General features: G+C 51.1%; 1 protein-coding gene across 5 annotated transcripts in view; it reads left to right on the plus strand.

Moving 5' to 3' along the window:
- The first annotated feature begins 631 nt into the window (after window positions 1-631).
- STK35 (serine/threonine kinase 35) overlaps window positions 632-23830 on the plus strand; it is a 43607-nt gene continuing 20408 nt past the window's right edge. For 4 of the 5 annotated variants that reach the window (XR_007151118.1, XR_007151119.1, XR_007151117.1 and 1 more), the window contains exons 1-3: window positions 632-997; window positions 1588-2185; window positions 14145-14894. Coding sequence is in view for 2 of the 5 variants with exons in the window: in XM_047853926.1 (XP_047709882.1) it covers window positions 692-997; window positions 1588-2185; window positions 14145-14857 (1617 nt within the window). In the remaining 3 variants the exon portion in view is untranslated. Of the gene's footprint in view, window positions 998-1466; window positions 1513-1587; window positions 2186-14144; window positions 14895-23830 lie in introns of those variants that run through there. The other variant, XM_047853928.1, reaches the window with a different exon arrangement.

Genomic DNA, 23830 nt, shown 5'->3' on the forward strand with positions numbered 1-23830 from the left:
ACCTCAACTAAGGTAGAGATTGACTTGTTCACTGCTCTTTCCGCAGCGACTTACAACAGTGCCTAGCACATTACAGGAGTTCAATTAGTACAGGTTCAGCTTAAAACTAACGAGCACCTACTAGGCACTGGAGTACAAAGCAGTGAACAAACTAGCACTTTCAGCCTTGCATCCTATTAGCCACCTTATATATATTTTGCTACTCTTAATATATGCATTTAAATTATATATATTTCATTTGGCGCTATCAACACTGGCAAGGTAAGGTCCAATCACCCATTTTGCAGAACAGAAAACTGAGGCACGGAACGGGCCGATGATTTACCCAGACTCAAGGGGCTATGGGGGGCAGGGTGTGGATTCCAACCCAGGCCGGGCGGTTCCCAGGCACTACCTATGAATCAATCAAACCGACCAATCCAATCAACCAATCAGTATTTATTAGGCGCCTACTGCGCGCAGCCCCACTTCACCAAGCGAGGGCGAGGAGGGAGGGGGCTGCGGCGCGCAGTCGGCCGCGGAGGCCAGGAGGACGCAGCGGATCGCGGAATTTGGCGCCTATTTTTTGTCGGCTGGGTGTTCTCGCTTGTGATTGGGCCCCGGCGCGGCGTGCCCGGTGCGCCTGGCTGCGGCTGCTCTGTCGACCTTGGCAAGACCCAGGCGGCGCGGTACTCGACCGGCCTCCCGGGGGATGGGCCACCAAGAGCCCCCACTGGCCCGAGTACGGGCGGGAGGTGCGGCTTATATAAACAGGTTATGTAAAGGGCTCAGCTGGCGCGAACACGTGGAGAGCCGCGGGAGCCCGGACACCCGGTTCTCCCCCGCCAGCGCCGCTGCCACCCCCCGCGCGGCAACAGGCTTCGGAGCACACTCGGCCCGGGCCGCCGCCTCTGGCGCCGCTCTGTACGGGAGGCAGCCCTGGCCGGGAGCGGACCATCCCCAGCCCGGGACGCCAGGGGGGAAACGGGCCGCCCGGAAGTGGAGGGGCGCCGGCCAGGTAAGGGCGCAGTCTGCGGTGTCACAACAGGCGCCGAGGCTGGAGCCACCCCCATCACCTCGGGCGCTTGGGGAGGGCAATCGGGCCCCCAGTTTGGCGGGCTCAGGGACGCGGAACTTTTAACCCAACCCGCCGCCCTCGGGGACTTGGGTCGGTCCGCCGGGCTCAGCTCTGGCTTAATTCAATGGACTGTTTACACCCGGGAGAACCTAAAGCGGGATGCGGGGAGGGGTATCCCAGAGGAGACCAGGCAGGGAAGAAGATTTCCACAGTCAGAATTGCTTCTTAAGGCAATTTTCTTAAATTGTAAAGACTTCTGGTCCTTGTTTTTTCTGTTTTTAGGCGACAGTTTAGCTGAGAAGACGGGGATGTTTTGCTTTTCTTTCCGGTTCCCCCTCTGAGCCACAGCCTAGTGGTTTCGTCTTTCCCGCTTTCCCCTCCCCTCCCCTGTTCAGTCATCAGCGGCAGCTTCCGTCTTAAAGGGGCCGCGGCGGCCGGAGGAGGAGAAGGAGGAGGTGGGACGCCCTGCGGCCTGCGCTCCTAGCCTCCCTGCTTCGGCCTAGTTGGTTAACCAATCCTTTCGTCCGCAGGTCACAATCCAAGGTCCCGCTCCTCCACGTCCCGGGGCCGGACGGAGGGATGAGGCAGGGGGGACCCGGGCAGCGCCGTTGCTGCTCCCCCCGCCGCCCGCAGCCATGGAAACGGGGGAGGAGGACGGCGCCCGCAGAGGTACACAAAGCCCCGAGCGGAAAAGGCGAAGCCCTGTGCCGCGGGCGCCCAGCGCGAAGCTGAGGCCGGCAGCGGCCCAGGCCATGGATCCGGTGGCAGCCGAGGCCCCGGGCGAGGCCTACCTGGCGCGGCGGCGGCCAGAGGGCGGCGGCGGGTCGGCGCGGCCGCGGTACAGCCTGTTGGCAGAGATCGGGCGCGGCAGCTACGGCGTGGTTTACGAGGCAGTGGCCGGGCGCAGCGGGGCCCGGGTGGCGGTCAAGAAGATCCGCTGCGACGCCCCCGAGAACGTGGAGCTGGCGCTGGCCGAATTCTGGGCCCTGACCAGCCTCAAACGGCGCCACCAGAACGTCGTGCAGTTTGAGGAGTGCGTCCTGCAGCGCAACGGGCTAGCCCAGCGCATGAGCCACGGCAACAAGAGCTCGCAGCTTTACCTGCGCCTGGTGGAGACCTCGCTCAAAGGTAGGAGCGCCGCCGGCTGTCCCGCCCCCATGGGGCCTGGACCCGCTCCCCTGGATGGCTCGGCCCCGGCTGACCCCTAGACCCGTAGGCCCTGGTCCTGGTCCTGTCACCCTGGGCCCAGACACACCCTCCTTCCCAGGGCCCAGGCATTTGGGCCCGCTTCTCCTCTCAGGACCCGGGATCAGCCCCTGGTGCACACGTGAGCTGGTATTTTCGTAAAAAGGGCCCCTTAAGTGCTAACTATTATCTTAGTGCTCAATAAAGGCGAACTGTTATTAAACTTCTAGCACTTGGAAGTTCCACAGGGCCAGAAGGGGATTGGGTTCAGAGTTGGTGCAAGAACTTCACAGCCCCCTCTCTAGGGCCTCTTCTCTTTCCCTCCCAAAGCAAACAAAAAGAACTTTACTGGACCCACCCACACCTCCTCCCTGTCTGGTTCCAAATGTCCTGACACCCTCCAGCTCCACCCCCAAACTCTTAACTTTCTAGTGTTCCATTTTCCTTGGGGACCCCTCAGCCCATCCCAGGACAGTCAAATACACTGGTGGGTTTCCCTGGCTAAGTCCTCTGGGTCCTGCAGAATAATAACCCCCCAGGAGGGCCTAGAGCTGTCACCTAACTTGTTACACATTTTTCCTCCTTTCCTCTGTTTTACATACTTAATCTTTTTCTTAACTCCCTAAGACTGGCTGTCTGGGGTATTTTTCTTCGTAGTGAAGATGGGGCCCCAGGGAGGCAAGGGAACTTTGCAGTCATGGGAGGGCTAATCCTAATTTTTGGGTTTTAGCTGCTGTTAGGGAGTGAGTTCATGCTGAGTGTTCAGGTTTGTTCAGACTCCAAGTAGCCAAGGATCTCTTCAGAGAGGAGAGGGCAGCTGGGCTAGAAAGGTCTTAGGAGACCTTCTCAAGGGAGAGGTCACCAATCTGAGTCCTAGCTAGGTCCTAGACTTTGGATTTTAAAGGTAAACCCTTTCCTCTTTCTATAAATGAAGAAACTAAGGATTAGAGGTGAACAAATAGAAGTTGATGAGGTTAATCAGCTTGTACAGGAAAGTTGGGTTTCTTTACAGTTTTTCAGAGCTTAAGTGACAGTGAACCCAGATGTGTCTTGATTCAAGGCCTAGATTCTTTGAAATGGGTAATGATGCCCTCACTTCCCCAGAGAAAAAGGTGGAAGTGACCTTTAAGAATGGGTAGGATTTGGGGTGGGGCTGGATAGGGCATTTTATTTGAAGCTTTTGCCTGATTTTAATCTCCTACAGCCCATCCCAAGAGAACTCTGTCCCATTTCAGTTGTTTGACAGTGGGTTGAGGGACATGATCTGTATCACCTGGGGTCCTATTTTTCAAAACAGGTTTTCACTTTTTATGCCCAGCCCTGCCTCCCACCTTAAAAAGCCCACCCTGTCTCCCCAGGGTAAAGACATTTGTTTTGAAAAGACTTTCCAGGAGATTTGAGTTTACCTGTGTTCTGCTCCCTCTTCGCTTCCGTTCTGAGGCTGTCTTCTCCCCTGGATAGTCTGGATTTCCATGATACAGGACTGCCTTGGAATGTGGGATTTCACACTTTGCCAGTGGTCCCCTTCTACCCTCCGTTCAACGACACCAATCTCGAAGTTTCCACCTGGGTGTGGAGTCTTGACTTCCTCTCCTTGCCTATAGATACTGTTCGAATTCTCTCGCATGTCGGATTTGTCAAAACTCCATGGTAAACGGCCGCAGCCTAGTCTGGTGGTTAATACCATAGGCTTTGGCGTTAGGCTCGCTTTCAGTCCTGGCTTGTCTGAACTCACTACATGAGACCTACAACAAGTTGTTTAAAACCTGTGGGGAGCATTCCTCTATCCGTAAGATAAGTGTGCCTATGTCCTGAAGCTTGCGGTGCACTCTGGGAATGTCCCTAAGTGCTCGGGTCAGGAGGAACTAGCAGCCTCAGCAAGTTCAGTCCACACTTTGAATTCTCTGTCATCCCTCTTGAGATTCACTGTGTTCATGTTCAAGTTTCTGAAAAACTTGTCTGACCATGGAACCCATCCTGTTGTCTGCGTTGTCCATAACACCAGGTGGAGGGAAAAACTGGTATTTTCTACCTCTTTGTGTGAATTAAAACTGGTCTAGAGAAAGGAAATTAATTTTGCTTTAGGGCACACACTTTAATTGTCCCTTTCAGTGGTAGGGAGTCTTCCATAAAGTGTGGGAGCCTCTACTGTGGGTCGGGTAACCCTCTGGGCTCAGAGCAATAAAGGAAATGTAGACAACCTAGCTGTTGAAACTAACATTGACATTTACATGTCAAATGTAAATTTAGCAAGCTGTAAATAGGCATTGTTTTCCGCTATTAGTATTAAAGTAAAGAACAAAAAGGCCCACTTTACTCTAGGTTAAGCTTTCCTTGCCTTCAGCTTCCAAAATTTGCAGTCTTAAACTGCCCTGGGGCGCTGCAGTATGCTGTTATCACTCAGAAATGTCCGAGCTGGAAGGAATCTTACAGATAATCTGGTTCAACCCTGTCATTAAACAGACTCTTCTGCGGTCACCTTTTGCCCAGTCTCCTGCAATTTAGACTAATTTTGAAATAGGCCAAAAAAGTGTTAATCTGATTTTAAAGCCTCAATTGAACCAAATCTACATAATTTTACTTAGTCCCCATAGTAGCATTTTTGGGGATTGCGGGGGGGGGGGGGGGTGGGGGGTGGGGGGGTGGGGAAGGACAATCTTTGCCCCCAAAGCAACCTAAATTGGGAAAGTTTGAGGACCTGTAGAAGACTTTAAGTGCTAATCAGGGTCACCTGAGGAAAAGGTAAATTGGTTAACGAGGGCTTTCTACAGACTGTTGCACAGGATTAACAGGAATGATAATCTAGAGTTAGCCAGGAGTTGGCGGAGAAGGTAGGCTTGAAAGAAGGATGCGTAGGACCGTGTAGATAGGTAAAGGGGATTTATTTCACAGTTGGGCCAAATAGAGAATAGTTTGGGTTTTTCCCCCTTCAGTATCTGCTGTCTAGTGAATACACGGTAGGCATCTCTACAGTCTTAATCATTTGACCTATAAATCCAATGTCGAAAGAGAAACTTACTGTAGTTCTTGGTTCTGTCCAACTTTTTTTGGTAGCTTCTATGTCTTATGTCGTTCCCTTCTCTCTGAACATGGACCAAACAAGTCTCTGTGGTAAGTAGAGAACAGAAGTTCCAGAGTCCGTGGACGGAAACAAGCCTAGAAATGAGGATTTGCCCCCCTACAGAGTTAGTGGTAGCATTCAAACCAGCCTTCTAGGCTTTTTTAAACCAGATTAACAATCCTGTAAATTATTTGGCTGATGAGTTGATGTCCTTGTTTAGCTTTTTTAGTACTTTTCACAAAAAACAGGAGTTAAAACATCAACAGCTTGCTTTTATCCCCTGTTTCCATTGCCAAAGGACCCTGTCCCAAATGCACCTAAAACTAAGTTCAAGGTGGCTGCCGCTTAGGAGACGGCAGACAAGTCTAAGACTTAAGACTCACTGTCAACCTAAACTCAAATTCTGGCACACTCTAATGCACATGCTGATCCTTCTGACAAACAGCAACAAGTGATGTATATATAGATATATATATTTACATATATAAATTTATATATATAATGTATATATATGTAAATAAATATATTTATATAAATTTATATATAATTTATATATGTAAATAAATAAATTTATATTTATAAATAAATTTATATGTATAAATATATTTATATATATAATATATAAATATATATTTTTTAATATAATATAATCTCCAGGACGAACCCAAGGCTTGTTAAACCAAATAAGTTTGGAAAAGCTGGGGGTCTGGCTTATGCCGTCTTGGTAAGACACAAGTTCTGCTTCACCAACTTTCATGTTTACTGTATTAAGAGATCTTTAGGTGGCTTCACAGGGGTGGGAATCTAGGTCCTTGGGAAGTCTTGTCTGTGCGTCTATGCCCAGTGGTGACGGTGAGTCAGGCACTGCATTGGGAGAGGCTTTGCAAAGTTCCCTCCATGGGGCGTGCAGAAGACACAGGCCCAAGTGACCGCAGTTCAAGGTCGTGAGTGATGGGTAGCCTAGCAAACGGCAGAGGTTCCCTCTGGAGTGGGGAGACACGGGGGAAACAGAGAAGGTAGACTAGAGTAGAGGCCAGAGTTTCTGTGGGATGGGAAGCCAGGGTCTTAGCTGCCCCCGCCCCAGCCTGTTGAGTGCCTAGGAAAACCTTAGGCCAGACCCCTAGAAAGCAACTCTGAATTCTCTACTGTAGGAGTCCTGTAATTACCCGTTTTACCAGTGGGGAGACTGAAGTTTGTGAACTTGCGCGGTGTAAAACAGCCAAGCAAATAACCAAGCACGGGCGTTAGGGCTCGACTCCATTCTCCTTGACCAGCTGTGCCGCGCTCTTGGGACAGGTGGCTTAAGTTCTGGGTGCGCTTCTGTTTTTCTTGGTGGTTAAATGGGCATAATCACATTTTACTCCGAAACTAATGGCTACTGTTTGTTTTTAATTATGTACTAATCAGTACTTGGCACTGCTGATTTCTACTGGGGCCTCCCCCGTGTCTCAGCTGCTGGGGACCCTGTTACCTCCCTTCTGGTCTGCTCTTGAACGTCCGGAGACAACCGCGCAGACTTCCCTCACTACTGACTGCCTTCTGTGTGCACTGGGAATTGTAGGTGTCGGCCTCGGGAGACGGGAACAGCCCTTGCTTAATCGAGAGTTTTGGCTAATTGAGTTGCACTGGGTAGGCTTTTTATAGTGGAAATTCCTAAGAATTGCTCAACCCCCTATAAAACATCCGTTCGCTTTCAACTCCGATTTGGCCTTTGGTAGAGTCCTTAGTGACTCCAGAATTCTGGACCCTTACCTAGTTGTCTTTAATGTGCATATTCTGCATGCTTCCTACTGGAACTTTCCTTGCTGTTGTTGTAAGCCTCTCACAGTTCTCATCTGGCTTCATTGCGCCCAATTACTGAGCACCTACTGTGTGTGAGGCACACACAGTCTCCTACGTGGAAAAATCCGGATCTGTGAAGGTCAAGTAACTCGTCCAGTACTATCAGCGAAGGGTCAGCTGTAGATTTACATCCAGATGCTCTTTCCAATCTCCGCATCCTTGACACGCTGCCTTATGACTGTCAGAGGGCCACCAGTGGTGTCCAGACACAAGAATATAATTAACGCCCAGTAGTTGTCTGTTCTGGCATCCGGGTACCATGCAGAATGCTTCCTGTGTCACAGTTAAGCCTTCCAATAGCCTCAGGAGGTAGATGTCTCCCAGTTGATGGAAATGAAACCAACTCATAGGGTCTTACAACACTCGCCCAGAGGTCACGTAGCCATGTAAGTGGAAGAGTGGGGGCGTCGACCCTGGGCCTGGCTGGCTCCACAGCCCTTGTCCTTTTCTGTTAGGCCTGTGGCTTCTTGGGTTCTTGGCCTCTGTAGGATGCTGTGTCTTGTCTTGGCAGTCACCATCAGGGGTTGATTGTCCAGAGCACAATGACATTTGACTAATCTTGTGAAGTACTTTGAACACACCCTGTGTGTTGATACTGGACCCAGCCTCCTTATAGTAACCTGACACAGCCCAAGGTCATTGAGACTGGGAGTTCATCTTTCTCGATTTTTTTTTTTTTCCTAACCCTTTTTCTTAGAAAAAATTATAACTTTCTATTTTTAAAATTTTGTATTAAACTTGGCATCCGACGTGGTATGTGACCTCCTCTTTTGACTTATTTAAGTAAATTAGAAGTATAACACGACCCTTGAAAGCATTCAGCCAAGCGGCAATACCATAATTATCCACTAACCCTTCTTGGGCTCTTGTTTCCAGTCGTTCACTTTTTTTTTTTTTTTTTTAACGTTTACTCATTTTTTGAGAGGTGGGGGGGGGACACAGAATCCGAAGCAGGCTCCAGGCTCTGAGCTGTCAGCACAGAGCCCAAAGTGGGGCTCGAACCATGGATCGCGAGATACGACCTGAACCGAAGTGGGACGCGTGCAACCGGCTGGGCCACCCCTGGCGCCCCATCCAGTCCTTCACTTTTACTTTGTTGTATCAAATACCAGTTCTGGTGCTTTGGGCACTTGCTGTGCCCTTCTTGCTGCTGTCGGCCATAGGATTTTTTTTTTTTTTTTTTTGTCTTTTTGGTATTCTTAGAATAAATTCCTAGAGTGAGATTTTTTTTATGTCGCATGGATGGAGCATCTTGAAGACTTGTCAAAATCCTAATTAGTGCTCCGCTGAAAATTGCGTGGTTGGTCTATCAACACTAGGGACATGGTGAACGTTAAACTCCTTGGGGGCATACGTTCCTGAACTTAACAGTGACCTTGCGCCACAGGGGGTGTAGAACGGCCAGGGGTTCCATTCAGCTCGGACCCCGGAGCCTGCTTCGGATTCTGTGTCCGTCTGTCTCTCCCTCTCTCTCTCTCTCCCTCTCTCTCTCTCTCCCTCTCTCTCTCTCTCCCTCTCTCTCTTTCTCTCTCTCTCTTTCTCTCTCTCTTTCTCTCTCTCTCTCTCTCTTTCTCTCTCTCTTTCTCTCTCTCTTTCTCTCTCTTTCTCTTTCTCTTTTTCTCTTTCTCTTTCTCTTTCTCTGCCCCTCCCCCACGCGTACTCTTTCTCTCTCCCTCAAAACTAAACTTAAAAAGGAATCCAGGCTATAGAGACTGGGCCCTGCCTCTTACTAGCTGTGAGACCACAGGCAAGTAATGTAATCGTGAGCCTTAGCGTCCTCACCCGGAAATGGGGATACAGTTATGGTCTAAGTAGATAGGGGTTCGGAGTAAGAAGAAGGTTGGCCAGAGCTCTCTCTCAGTTCTTCCTTTCCATCACGGAGGACGGGTGATGTTCCTAAGTTCTGTTGATTCTAAACCTCCCGAGACCTCCCCCTCTCCCCCTCCGTGCCCTTCTCTCCCCTCCCCTGCCATCTTGGCGGTCAGAACCCAGCTTCAACAGTCGCGTGTGGTAGGGTTGTCCGCAGCCCGTACGTCTTAACGTAAACGGTATGTCTCCAAATCAGTGACTTAAGATTCAGGAAGTAGTATATCCTTCTAAAATCTGCCAACAACTTTTATGGCCCATTTCTTTTTTTTTTTTTTTTAATGTTTTTATTTATTTTTGAGACAGAGCATGAGCAGGGGAGGGGCAGAGAGAGAGGGAGACACAGAATCCGAAGCAGGCTCCAGGCTCTGAGCTGTCAGCACAGAGCCCGACGCGGGGCTCGAACTCACGGACTGTGAGAGCATGACCTGAGCTGAAGTCGGTCGCCCAACCGACTGAGCCACCCAGGCGCCCCTTTATTGCCTGTTTCTTAGAGCCGAAGTTCAAATCCTTCAGTTGGCCAGACACCGGTTCTTTGGACCCAACTCAGGCATCCTTCCCAGCCTCATTGCTGCCCACCTCCTCCTCCGTTTTCTGCGTTGACCCCCAGATTCCTTGGGTCCCTTGCTGCAAGCTCACACCCGCCCTGTGCGGTGTGTTCGTTCTGCATCCTTGGAGACCCAGCTCAGGGGTTGCTCTTGAGTGATTGCAGCCTGTCTTTCTTCTCTCCTAACCACCCTTCCCGCTTCGCTTCCTTGGCCTATTCCTTGCTCTCTTAGCTGCGGTTGGTCATTCTACATCAAAACACGAGAATCCCTTGCGAGGGCAGAGACCACTGGTTATCTCGGGGCCGGTGTCTGACCAGCAGTGTGTGCCCAGGAAATGTTTAAATGGAATGGACTAGGGCAAGGAGATCCAACTTCTGGAGGTAGCTTTGGGTAGAGGCTTCTAAATCCCTGGGGATTTTGTATCCCTTTCTAGGAGGTTGCTGCTGTCCCAAAGCTCACGCTGACTTACCCTTATGCTGAGCCTACTGGCCTCAAGTCTCTGAACAAAGCAGGCCCCATTTTTGTTGGGAGATGCCAACAGTGCCTATTCCCCTGAGTAATGAGATAGGAGACACCTGCTTGACTTTTTTTTCCCCTCCCATTTTCTCTGTCTTCCTGTGAGCTGTGGCTTAGCATACGTTTTGACGTAGAGTTTATGTGGTGGTCTCCTGGCTGTTGGCCTTGAGGGGAGGGTAACCAAACTATCCTGAAAGTGGGCCTGTCTCGCTTTAATCAAGCTGCATTTCTTGGGACCCAGGCGACAGCCTTGGGTGGTGGAAGGAGTTGGCAATGGAGGTTCACATCTTACCCAACCAGTCATTTCGGGGATCTTGGGCAAGTTACTTAACCTTCCTCTTAGTTTCCCCACCTTATAAGACAGTGTCCGGAGAGATGAGACTGCTCCCACGTTGACGTTTAAATGGTGCCTGGGACCCAGAGGCCAGCGGCCTCTCCCAAATCCTGAACAGTTCCAGGTACCAGTCTTTTCTCCCTCCTTGGGGTAGCTAAATTTTTAACTCCTCACCTTACAGAACTGTCAGGCTGCACCAAAGGAATTACAAAATTTACTTTTGTTTCTATCCATTCAAAGAGCTGTAAGCTTCATGTGGGGTTTCTACTAGACGGCGCATGTGTATTCCACTTACACATCTTGAAATTGGGGGTAAGCATGGGGTGGCTTGGTGACCGCTGGGCCCTCCGGGAGATGGACGGGCGCCGAAGCTCCCTTGGATCACCTGACCTTCATGAGCCCCCTGCTGACTGGTGGACCCCAGCAATGTGTCTCCGGGAATCCGTGCTTGGTAATCCCTGGAGGTTTGAGCCTTTTTCCTTCCCGGTGTGCAGTCACCTTGGTAAATTACAAGGCTAGGGCTGGTAAATTACAAGGCTAGGGCGGTGGCCGGTGGGAAGAAGGAAGTTACTGGGGGATCAGGCAGGCATCCAGTCGGTTGGCATTCAGGCAGGACCCAAAGAAAGGTACGCATTCAGATGCACCTGCAGAGATCTGGGAAGAGGGGAGGTCTTATAGGGAGAGAGCACCTCAAAACCATCTGGTCTGGCTAGAACATGGGTTTGGCTCGTAAGAACCTGAGCAACACAATAGAATCTTCTACTTTTCATTTTCTGATTCCAGGGTCCTAACATGTGGGAGCTTCACTCTGGCCTACAGCACCGGGGTTATTGGAATCGGTGGCTTCCTCGGACTTGGCTGAGGCCCAGGAGGGATGTTACTGACGGTTAGGATGTCCTTTCCCCAAAGTATCTTAGGCTCTGCGAAGTGTATTTTTTGCCTGAGACTTAACTCCCAGGAATATGTGCTGTAGGTGTCCCTCTCGTTTGGCAGACGAGGCAGAGGCTCAGAGGGGTTCGGCCATCTCTCCCAACCTTTGCCCACGGTTCTAGCCATCTTTCCATGGTATCTCCGGCCCTCCTTGTTTTCCATTGAACTAATGAACCACCTAGTTAACCAGTGGGCAGAGCTGGTGTCTAAACCAGACTCCTCATCTTCTAAGTCTCCCCTCCTAACCCTTCCCATTTCTTTGCCCGGCCTTGCATCTCCACTAAAATGCATCAAGTGCCCTGTCCCCTCCCTCCTCCCTCTTGCTGTAAGGTAGGTAGGGGCTCAGGTAGGCAGTCTTCCCGGAGGAAAGGACTGGAATTCTCACATGCCTCTCTTATGTTTATGAGTAGGCAGCTGGGGATTCCTGCGTGAAAATACATGCTGTGGTTTTCTTACGAAAGGAGCCCACGGCCCCGTGCCTGTGCAGGGAAATGGCTTCTTGCGTCTGGGACAAGTAGCCGCCTTCCCCAGTTTTCCATTCTGTCATGCTCGCTGATGCTGTCTGTGTCTGATTCTGAGACTGCTTCGTCCTGACCTCTCATCCAGCAGCCCCCCCTGTAGCACCTTCTGGGCTTCGATCATTCCCCCAGTGCTAGCTCTTCAGTCCTGGGGCCCGTCTACCCCCCTCCCCTCCCCCCCATCCCCTGCTTAGGGCACTTAGGTACCCTCCCCCCCCCCCCCCCCCCCACCGCCGTTCTTCCAACCTGGACCTACAGTGTAGACTGTTTTGCTGACTTGTTTTCTTTTGCCTTTAGTTGCCGTGGTTACCAACTTTGTATATAAAGTAATCACCATTCCCCACCCTCTATTTCCCCACTTTCAGTGAAAAAGTTTCACTGTTTTCTGATGGTCGCCCTTGCCGAGGGAATTTGATGGCTTTTTAATCGCTTCCTTTCTGGCTGTACCACCAGTAAACCTCTCTTGCCCTCCTTTTTATGAGTCTTTACTCTGGAGTCTGGATTGATTTGGGCTTCAGATCACTGCATCATCTTGCAGTGTTTTCAGATAAAGAACCTCAGCCCATCAGAGCCAGTGACCTAGAAAGAGGATGAGGAGGTGGGAACAAGCTAATTAAAAAAAATAATAATAACAACAACACCCATCTGCCCTAAACTGGTTCTACCTGTATTGCTTTGATTGTGAGTAATCTAAACAAATTATATAATTACAGGGGAAGTGTGGTCTGACCGATCTTGGTCAAAAACCTAGAGCTTTTGCCTTGTTCATCTATCGGTCTTGCCTCCCCCTAGAGCGCCCAGAGTGGCGGCTTCTGGGGGACTCTGCCTTGGTGGAGGCTGCGTGAAGAGGTGTGACTCTTGCTTTCCGGGGGAGTGGGGACACTGGTAGGGATCTGAGGACTGTCTTCGGGCATTGGCTCAATCATGAATGACCCATATGCCCACCCCCCGTGGGCCCAGCCTTTTCATCAGCAACATAAGCCATCTGCCTCTTTAGACTCTGGGGGCAGTTCCAGTCCTCAAGTAACTTCCACCAAAGGACTCCATGGGCCATTAATTGCTTTATAAAGAACATTGGGATTTGTCGGTAGATGCCAACCACCAGCTTTCCTGGAGTTTCTTTGGGTCCAAAGGAAAGACTTCTGGAAAGGCAGAGCCGGAGTTTCCGGCCGACACAGTTTGATTCTAACTCCTTCGTCTACTTTGGACCCCACTGTTCCTCCAGACTTCCTGTTTACGGTTTGTTCCTGTGTTCCATTATCCATCCCGTCTCGCAGCCTAGAATTCTCTTATCCCCACTGATCTGCCTGTCCTTTAGGTGTAACTCCAGTCTTCCGCCTCCCTCCTGACTCCCAGGTCTGGCAACTCCCACCCACCCTTCCCTGTTCGTAAAAGTTGACTTCAATGCAGGTGCTTAAGATACTTGCCGTTCTAGATACCTGTTACGTCCCTGAAGCTAAACTTTATGGAGACAGGGGCCTGTTATATAACTAGCTTGTGCTGGGCAGATGTGGGTGAGCAGGAAACTCTGGTTGGAGTATGCCTCTGAAATAAAATTGTGGTGCCATTCTAAGTGCATTGACAAGAGCCTCGCCGGTTATAGGAGAGCGGGGTGGGGGGAAAGGTCCTTCGCTTGGAGGGGATGAACAGACCGTTGATGGCCTCCGTGCACACTTGCCCTTGTCTGGCCCGCAGCCCCGCAAGCTGTGGGGGCGTGCTGCTGTCTGGAGGCACAGTAATGAGATACCATGGCTTCCTAGTCACGCATTTGAGTCCCTGGACTCTTAAGTCTCTGTGAGCCTCAGATTATTCATCTCGTAAGATGGGGCTGTTTCCTCCCACCTCCTGGGCGGTGGTAAATACCGAATTGAATGGCAGGTGCCGGTATAGGTATTCTGCGAGTGATTACATGTGGCCGTTTACAAGTGAAGCAGCGGAAGCAAACTTGGACAAGTGGACCGAGGGCAGTTGCCTCCTGGTTATTCATCCAACCAGCCAGCAGTAAGCCCCTTGGTACCCAGGCGCCGGGTGATTCCAGAGCCGGGTGTCTAACACCCGCCCCTGCAGCCCGTGCCGCTCCTACCTTGTTGACCCTGATTTCCTCCTGCGTGCTTAGAGATGGGCCTGCTTGTGCGGTGTTGGCTCAGTGCCAGTTTGGCGGGTCCTCTTGGACCGGAGCGTTGTCACCCGTGTCACTCTTCCCTTCCTGAGCCGCGTGCCTGTCGCCTTACCGGTGACGCGAATGTGTCCATGGCACTCAAATTCTTTCCGGTCTTCTTTGATTTAGGAGAAAGGATCCTGGGTTATGCTGAGGAGCCCTGCTATCTCTGGTTTGTCATGGAGTTCTGTGAAGGTGGAGACCTGAATCAGTACGTCCTGTCCCGGAGGCCGGACCCAGCTACCAACAAAAGCTTCATGCTACAGCTCACGAGCGCCATTGCCTTCCTGCACAAAAACCACATCGTGCACAGGGACCTAAAGCCAGACAACATCCTCATCACGGAGCGGTCTGGCACCCCCATCCTCAAGGTGGCAGACTTTGGACTAAGCAAGGTCTGTGCTGGGTTAGCCCCCCGAGGAAAAGAGGGCCATCAAGACCACAAAAATGTGAATGTGAATAAATACTGGCTGTCCTCAGCCTGCGGCTCCGACTTCTACATGGCCCCCGAAGTCTGGGAGGGACACTACACAGCCAAGGCCGACATCTTTGCCCTGGGCATTATCATCTGGGCAATGATAGAAAGAATCACTTTTATTGACTCTGAGACCAAGAAGGAGCTCCTGGGGACCTATATCAAACAGGGGACCGAAATCGTCCCTGTTGGCGAGGCGCTGCTAGAAAACCCAAAGATGGAGTTGCACATCCCCCAGAAACGCAGGACTTCCATGTCTGAGGGGATCAAGCAGCTCTTGAAAGATATGTTAGCTGCTAACCCACAGGACCGGCCTGATGCCTTTGAACTTGAAACCAGAATGGACCAGGTCACATGTGCTGCTTAAAATTCAGGGCAAAGCATCTTGAGTGTTTTGAAACTAGGTGAGTGTACTCTTTTTGCTCTGCATGCACACTTCCTGGACTGGATCCTTCATCCTGGGCCCTTGAGGGAGCCCCGTGGAGTTGGGGGGGGGGGGGCAGATTGTAGGGTGAAAGACCACAAAGTGCTTGTGATCAGAGACCCCCCTGCCCCCACCCCCCACAGGTCACGAGGAGGAGATCTGTGGGGTGGAGGAAGAAAGAGCCCGAAAGTCTAGCGAGGTTTTCCGAGTGGACGTTGCATTTGAGCGGCGTCTCAAGGTTTTTAGAAATCCCTTTTCCTCATCCATTGATCAATAAATGTGCAAAAGAGGTACGGACGGTTTTTTTCAGAGAATACACGCTACCCCTGATGGTATCCCTCCTGGTCACACGTGCAATTCTGCACGGTTTAGAGCGTGCTATATTTAGGCACCGCTTTGTTTCCTGCCCTTTCGGCGCTAGTCTGAGCATTTCCCCATGTGATCCTTTGAAAGTACAGTTTTCCAACATTGGCATTCCGTTACATGTGCCATAACATAACCTTTCTCCTGCTTTAGACATCTGATGGTTTTCTCCATTTTAGATGACTATAAATGACGTGCGAGTGAATAGTCTTAGGCGGAAGTCTTCGCTTATTTAAGGAGATTGATTCGGGCTTTCGTTTGAGTGCTGTGCTGGGCCCTGGGGTAGCAGTGGTCAGCAAATTCAGAAAATGGCCCCATCCCCATGAATTCTGCAGCTTAGTTGGGGAGAGAAACATTGAGCGGTACTTACCATAGTTGCTTTCCCACAAAGGAGAACTGATAGGAAGGGAAATGAGCCTTTTAGGGGAGTTGGGGAATTGGGGGTCAGGGGAGCATTGCAGGGAAAAGGACTAGCCTCTGCAGAGGACCTGAAGACAGGCAGCCTAGCGCCTTTGAGTACCTCCCCTGGTTTGGGGTCGCGGAGACAGCAGCCCGGTGGTAACCAGAGAGACCGTGACCTGCCAGGAGAGCAGACGGAGCTTATGTGGCAAATCCCAGAGTACCAGCAGTGGCAGTGGGAGTTCACCTGGACCAGAGTCTGAGGTGTGAGCGAGGGAAATGAAATCAGAAATCAGGTGGCACCAGGGGCCCTGGAATTTGGCCTTGACTTAGTAGGCATCTGGGAGCCACCCGCGGAGCAGAGCAGTGCAGCAATTAAGAACTTCCGGCACGTGCGAGTTGAGTTGAACTGGGGCCTGGGAGACCAGACGGACCAATTAGTTTATTCCCACCATGAGGGATGTCGTTGAACCTGAAATTGAGTAGCCGTGAGGATGGAAGGGTGCCTGGGTCTTCAGGGCAGGCGGTTGGCAGGACAGCTGGCCAGATGTGGAAGCACAAGGAGCTCCTAAATTTGGGGAGATTCGTGGCAGCAGACACAAGTGCTGGCTGGTGGATTGGTCAGATGTGAATTAAGCTCACATCGTCCAGCCTAGTTTTGTGGGAAGGGAAAAGAACGTCGACCGCCAGATACGCCAGGGGGACACAGTAGCCTTTTGGTTCACCTTTGCGACTCCGCAGGGGGTTAAGTCATTTCTCCACTGTCCTAATTTAAGTTGCAGGTGTATTTCTCCCTCCCTCCTACCTTCTTTTTCTTACGAGGGCAGGTTGGAAACAAGCTCCTCTTAAATTCGCTGAATCCTTGAGATGAGGCGATGAGGGGTGGTGCTAATCCCAGGGGTCACGTTGGGCACAGAGCCATCGGTCACCCGGGTTGGTTCTTAGTCCCTTCCTTCCCCTTCATCACTCTCAGAGTGCTAGTTGGTGGTGCTGAGTGCCGAGTTGAGCCTGGTCACATCTGCAGTGTTCTCCGTGAACTTCTGGATTGAGTCACCAGGTTAATCCTTTCCAAAACCCCTGAGCACTTTCCAGATGCCAGGCCAGTTCGTCCCCACTGCCCACCGAGAAAGAGTGCTCCCTAAAGCTCAGTAGGAGACAGTGCCGGGTCAGAGCCCAGAAAGGGTTGGCTAGACCAGGTTTCGTCGTATTTCACGCCATCACATCTCTTCCCTTCCGCTTATAAAAAAGCTCTTAGAATTCAAGTTTGCCCTGGAGTAAGATGACGGTGGTCATTGGAAAAGAGACCTGAATGTGGGTTAGAATCGTGGGGTTGTCGCAACTGATTGAGATCGGGGCTCCATTTGCACAGCCACGGTTGGGATTTGTGCTATTTTGCAGGGCACAGTTTTAGCTCCTATAGGGGTGATTCCTTCAGATAGGAGAAATAGATGACCTTGACATAAGATAAGATGGGGCATGTAGCCCTGCAAAGTGCCCCAGGCTCTGACTGCTAGTGAGGACAATAGTTGTGAGCTGTATCTGGCCAGTTCAGGGATCGGAGGCTTGAGTTGGGATGAACTATTGTGCAGCCTCCCCCTGCTCCCCACTTAAGTTTTATAGACAGAGAAGCTAATTCCACATATTCAACATACTATTGGGAAACTATTTGCCCGGGACTCTTTGGCACCAAAGATACGTCAGTAGATAAACTAGACAAATATTCTTGGCAGTCGTGGAGCTTATATTCTGTTGGGGAGATGGACTTATAAGTGATATGTTCGAAAATACTCAGTACTCTGGGGGCCTTAGAGCAGGACAAGGGACATCAGACTACTGAGAGGTGGAGGGCGGAGGTGTACTTTTCAGTGGAAGAGATCGGGGTGGGTCTCTCAAGACAGTGACATTTGAGTAAAGGTTAGGAGTGGAGGGAGTGAGTCATGAGGATTTCTGAGGGGGGAAGCATCCCAGACAGGGAGCAGTCAGTATAAAGGCTCAGAAGCTGGGCAGAGCAGGGAGGGGAATGTACGAACAGAAGCAAGAAAGGTGACTGGGAGTCCACTAGGGTAGGCCTTGGAGGCCATTGTAAGGATTTGGGGTTTTGTGCCTGGGGAAGATGGGAAGTCCTGGGTATGTCCTTCAGCTGTGTGAGAACTGATCTTTTGAAAGGATCATTGTGGCTGCTGCCCTAAAAGGATAGGGGATAAGATAGGAGGCTACTGTAGCAACCCAGGTGTGAGAGGGAGTGGTGGCTTGGAACCATGGAGCCAGGGAGGGGAGATTGGATCGGGGATGAGTTTTGGAGTCAGCCAACAATTTTCCTGCTGGAGCGAATGGTATGAGAGAAAGGGATCCAGGATGACTTAGAGGTTTCTGGCCTTGGAAGCCTTTGGAAGGATGGAGTTGCCACCAAATGAGATGGGAGGGGCATCGAGAGGAACAGGTTTGGCTGGGGAAAGTTAGGCTTTGCTGTCGTGTGAAAGTTTGGAATGCCTAAGTGGAATCCAGGCACAGAGGCGGGACAGGTAGCTAGAGGAGTCTAGGGTTCAGGGGTGAGATCTGGTCTAGAGATAACAAATTTAGAGACTGCCAAGTCACCGCAGCGGGCATAGTGATTTCCAAGAGGGACCGAGCTCTGGGCCATCCCACAGTGAGGTTGGGGAGAAGGAAAGGAGCCAGAGAGAGAGGAGACCTGGGTCTGGTGTCCTGGAAGCCGGATGAAGATGAGACATCAGGAGGGGGAAGTAATCAGCTGTGGTCCTTGTGGCGGTGGGTTGAGGGAGAGGAGGACCGAGGATTGACCTTGGGCTTCAGCGATCAGGAAGACATTAGCGCTCACCAGCAATTTTGGTGGCGCATAATGGGGAGAACCCCTGATGAGGGTGGGTTTGAGAGGAAATGAGAGGAGTTGGAGACAGTGAGAATAGACCATTGATTCTCCCAAGTTTTTGGTTTAAAGGCTCGGTTATACTCACGAAATTGAGGACTCCAAAGAGGTCCTGGTTTGGGTTCTGTCTATGGATACTGGCAGAATTAACAATTAAAACTGAGAAGCGTTTTAAGTGTTCTTTTCAAATGAATAAAAATCAGCTACGCTTTAATGTAAGCATCCTAGTTGATGAAAAATATTTTCAAAAAAAAAATTTGGTAGAGTGGCCGTGCTTTCTATCTATTCTTGCAAGTCTTTTTACCATCTGCCTTAACAGTCAGCTGGGTTCTCCTGTCTGCTTCTGATGTTTAACCTGGTGCCACGTCCCTCATCACATAACCTCCAGAAAACTCCACAGTACATGCAAGAGAGGAGGAAAGTAAAAAGGCAAACGTGTCTCGGTGTTACTAAGAAAAGGTTTGGCTTCATGGAGTCCCGCGCTTCAGACCACACTTTGGAGAACCGGGGGCGTAGATGTCTCTCCCTGAGGAGTTTTGTGTGGAGGGCAGCTGGAGACCTAGAAAGAAGGAATTATTCAAGGTCCCAAATGAAGACAGGGAACTTGTGTGTCCTTAGTCCTTGCCAGCTTTCCCATTAGGCCTGTTGTCGTGGCTCAAACTCCCACCACGTGTAGGCAACACTCTTGTCCCCGGTACCGGCATGATGGAGAACCGCCTCCATAATCTGGGGTTGTAGATTTCAGAGTAATGTCCAAGTCAGGGTCCCCCTGGCTCTAGCTCTCTGCAGCACTGAACACATGTACTTGGGGTTGACAACACAGGGCTCCTCTGAAAAGAGCCTGGTGGACCGTCTGGGACCAAGTGGTTCCGTTTTCGTGGTTGGCTGGCTGTGGGACCTCGGGCAAGTTATTTTACCTCTCTGGATTTTATCCTCCATTAAATGGGGTAGATCATAATTATCTTATTGAGGTTTTACTGTCCATAAAATGCGATAGATATTTCTTGTTGAGGTGGCTGGAATCACAAGAGGTTGTGCAAGCGCCCTGTGTAAACTGTGTAAGTGCAATGCTAAATTTTAGATACACACTTTGGCTCGAGGCGAAAGTATTGTCTTCTGTTCCTCTCCGAAGACCATGGTTTTTAGTAGCCTTGCCTCAGAGGATTACCAGATTGCTTTTTCTTTCTTTTTTTTTTTTTTTTTTTTTTTTTTTTTAAACAAAGCTGGGCTCAGAGGCAACTCTGTCCAATTGCTTGTTCCAGAAAACTTCTCTATTTTTAAAGATTACTCGATGGTGGGTCTTATCGCTCCCTTATTTGTCATTTTTTAAAGATGTTTAATAATTCCTAACGTTTCCTCCCAGCTGGCCTTTACAAACCTTACCCAAAGTGGGTAAGCCAGACTGGTGTTCTGCGTGCCACCGCCCATGTTACCAAGGGAGGGTGCTGTGAGATGAGGGAATCCACATTCGTGTCCAAGTTTGCTGTCTCCTATACAAGCCTCGGTTACTAGGGCCGGACGAAGCCAGGGCCCTTGAGTGACATTTACTTGGAGCGGGTGGCTCAGGCCTGCTGAAGGAAATCAGATGTTGCTGTGACCTGAAGGGTCATAGAAAATACTCTTTGTTCCATATGTGATCTTGGTAGCTGCCTAACATCGGAGAGAAAAGAATCCGGCTTAAGTTATTGTTGAAGTAATAAAGGATATATTTATCCTTGGCCTGTGGTCCAAAGACGTGGCTCTGGGCTCGCATGCTGGATGACCTGAGTTGACCCCTTGACCCGGGCTTCAGATTTTTCTTGTTTTGTGAGATTTGAGAGGACGGTCCCCCAGCCTCTGGCGGGGCCCCTCACGGTCTTCTGCAGATTCCCAACCTTTTCCAGATCATCTAACAGGCAACGGCATGTTCGTTCGCATCGGAGCTATAGAAATCTCTTCAGATCATTTGTTTGCTTTTGGCAGAATCCTACCCAAATTGTGTCCCATTCTGAGTGTCCAGTTAATCAAAAGTGATGCTGGAGACTAAAAGATGGGAAAGAAATGCTTAACGTGGTTCGTTTTAAACAGCTGAATTTCCAGAACAGGATCCCCGGAGGGTAAATTAAAACACGGGTTGTCAGGGGGAAATTGGGAACCTGGGACAGATAGGCATTTGGGTCCCCTCTCAGTTGAGGGTGACTTCCTGCCCCAGCTGTGAATCCAGGAGCACATAAGCCCTGCCCTTCCCTCATAGGACTGCAGGCCCTGTGGGAAGCAGACACATGAAACTGAGCTTTCTGGCCATGGGACCCCCACCTGGAGACCCTGTGCATGTGAGGTTAAGGTTAAAGGGGTAGGTTTTGAAGGACAGTTCCGAAGGTGGCCAGGATGGGGGTGGTCACTGGCCATCTGTGGGCCAAGTGTTTTTGACCATTATTTCATTTATTTCTTTTCATGTGACTTCCCAAAGGTCACTGCTGGTCTGGAGCTGAGTCTAGACTTAAACCCAGGTCTAAGTCCCTGGTGTCAGCCGATATGGGGTATTGCCTCATTGAATCATCTATGGAAATCATGGGTCTTTGCATTTTTCTTTTTTTTAATGTTTATTTTTGAGAGAGAGAGAGAGAGACAATGCAAGTGGGGGAGGGGCAGAGAGAGAGGGAGACACAGAATCGGAAGCAGGCTCCAGGCTCTGAGCTGTCAGCACAGAGCCAGACACGGGGCTCGAACTCACAAACGGTGAGATCGTGACCTGAGCCGAAGCCGGCTGCTTAACCAGCTGAGCCACCCAGGCACCCTGAAATCATGGGTCTTTGTAATTGTGTTTGGCAAACGAACACCAAGTGAAGGCTGAGACGAGTAATATGGGTACTCCAGGAACACCTAGTAGGTTCTAGTTGGGATCTAGTTTCTTCTCCAGGAAAGCACTGCATGCTGGTGAACAGCTAGGTAGCCCAAAGAGGGATAAGAAGGACACTTTGTCCTTGAAGCCTTAACTGCTGAGGGGACTGGAGTCCGTTTGATTCCTCCCACCCCAGAGGCTCATCCCACTTAGTCTCTGGTGGAGCCTTGACCCTTCCAAAGAGAGGATGGGAGGAGGGAAACGCCATCCTTGCCCTAAGTAGATGACCTAGATCCTTAAAGAGTGGGGGGTCTTATTTAAAATTGAGAGCTCTAGGGCGCCTGGGTGGCTCAGTCGGTTAAGCGTCCGACTTCAGCTCAGGTCATGATCTCACAGTCTGGGAGTTCGAGCCCCGCATCAGGCTCTGTGCTGACAGCTCAGGACCTGGAGCCTGCTTCAGAGTCTGTGTCTCCCTCTCTCTCTTTGCCCCTCCCCTGCTCATACTCTGTCTCTCTCTGCCTCAAAAAATAAATAAATAAATAAATAAAAACATTAAAATTGAGAGCTCACTGGAAGGGGAATAGATTGAGTGGGTGTTTATCAATCCTTTGATCCAAGCAGATCTGTAGTCTTGAGCCCCTCTTGAGTCCCCGTCTGTAAAATGGAAATCTCCCCGCTCGCACTCCACGGGACTGCGGGGCTGCAGGGGTCGGGAGCAAAGATCCAGAAGGTTCGCTTCTCCTTTCCCCTGGAAATTAAAGCTCAGCCTTCACTGTGAGGACCTGGCAGGCCTGGGTACCCGCTTACAGGGAGGCCGCAGGGCCTGGTCCGTCCACTCATGTTTTCTGGAGGCTCCCCCGGGTCACAAAGGCTGGTGTTTGTGAGACCAGACAGTTCCCTGGGAGGGGCTGGCTTCTGCCCCTGCTGTCGCCATCCCTGCCCCGGCTCCAGCTGTATCAACGGGAGGAAGCTAAGCTGAGCCGTGGGGTTATGTAATGGGGCCGGTGGCCCCCAGGGATAATCTGTCCCTTGAAGCTCCTCAGGACATCAAAGCCTCAGTGAGGGGACAGGCCTGCCCCAGGGCTGTTGTTCCTCACATTCTGCTTCTCCCTGGCATCCTTGGCTCCTCTGAGCCCAGACGGCATCCCTTTGGGCAGCGCACAGCAAAATCGCTTTTGTAATCATCCAGCTGTAAGCGGGCCTGCCTGATGGTTGGGGTCCTTCCAAGTCCCATTTCCTGCCCCCCCCCGCCCCCCACTCCAGGACACAGGCACTCCTACCCACGATCGTAGCCCCTGGTTATCAAAACCTGCTCTGAGGGGCCCCTGACTGGTGTTGAGCAGAGGTTTTGTCCTTTCTCCTCACCTCTGAATTAAATACTTTCCACATCTTTTTTATAGTGGACACTCTGTATATAATCAGCCCATAGCACCTGCGTACCTGTCCCGGGCGGCCGTCCTTCTGCAGTTGAGGAAGCAGAGAACCACTCTTACTAAGTGCTGAGAGCCAGGATTTGAAGCAGGGTGTCCGACCGGAGGTTTCCCTGCTCCGTTCTGCTTCCTGCAGCCTCTTCAAAAGCGGCTTTCGATGGGTTGACGTTTTCAGGCAGATGACAGGGTCCCTCTCCAAGCAGCACCGCACCAGTGACCCCTAAGGCATTCGTGCACGGTGCCGCCCATGGGCAGCGTTCAGTCTGACGGCCGATCTTGGCCGCCACCCGCCCCTTCGGGTGACCTCACCTGTGTGCGGATTCCTCCTGTGTCACACCGCCGCGGCCTCCAACGTGGGCAGGGGGAAGCGAGGCTGGGAGACGGGAGGCACCCACCTAGCCAGGGGTCGGGGAGCAGTAGGCAGAGGCCACATGAGCAGGCAGAAGTGAGAATTAGCCAAAGGTTGGACCGTGGGAGACCCGAAGCCCACTGCCGCTGATGGCCGCCAGGAGGGCGCTTGCGCTGAGGGAGTGCTGGAACCGTCTGTGGCACCAGTGTGCGGAAGGGACTCCGACGTGACCCGAAGCAACCTGTTGCCTGTTCTATCTGCCAGGTATCCTGGTGGAAACCCGTCTCAAGTAAAAGTGGAAGTAGCCTGGGCGGTTGAGGCTCTGGACCCAAAGCAAAATGGCAGTAGTTGTTGGGTTTCTCCCCGACGAAACTTCCAGTGCATTTAGTAAATCTTGACTAAAGCAGAGGATGTCATCATTTGGTGCCTCTCAATGGGGCCACGTCACTTTTGGTGTTGATCCTTTGGCCTCCAGTGTTGCCCCCTGGCGGTTGACCCGTGTGGCAGCGCGGATGAGACACGGGTGCTTAGTTGTGGTCGCTGTGGCTCCGGAGAGCTACAGGAAGCCTGGAGAGAGTGGAGGGAGGGCTTCCCGGAGGAGGTGGTACCTTGAGCTAGTTCCCGAAGGCAAGTTCAGAGGCATCTTGTAAACCAGGTGATACGCGAGTAG

The sequence above is a fragment of the Prionailurus viverrinus genome, chromosome A3 (assembly GCF_022837055.1).
Source record: "Prionailurus viverrinus isolate Anna chromosome A3, UM_Priviv_1.0, whole genome shotgun sequence".
Classification (NCBI taxonomy): domain Eukaryota; kingdom Metazoa; phylum Chordata; class Mammalia; order Carnivora; family Felidae; genus Prionailurus; species Prionailurus viverrinus.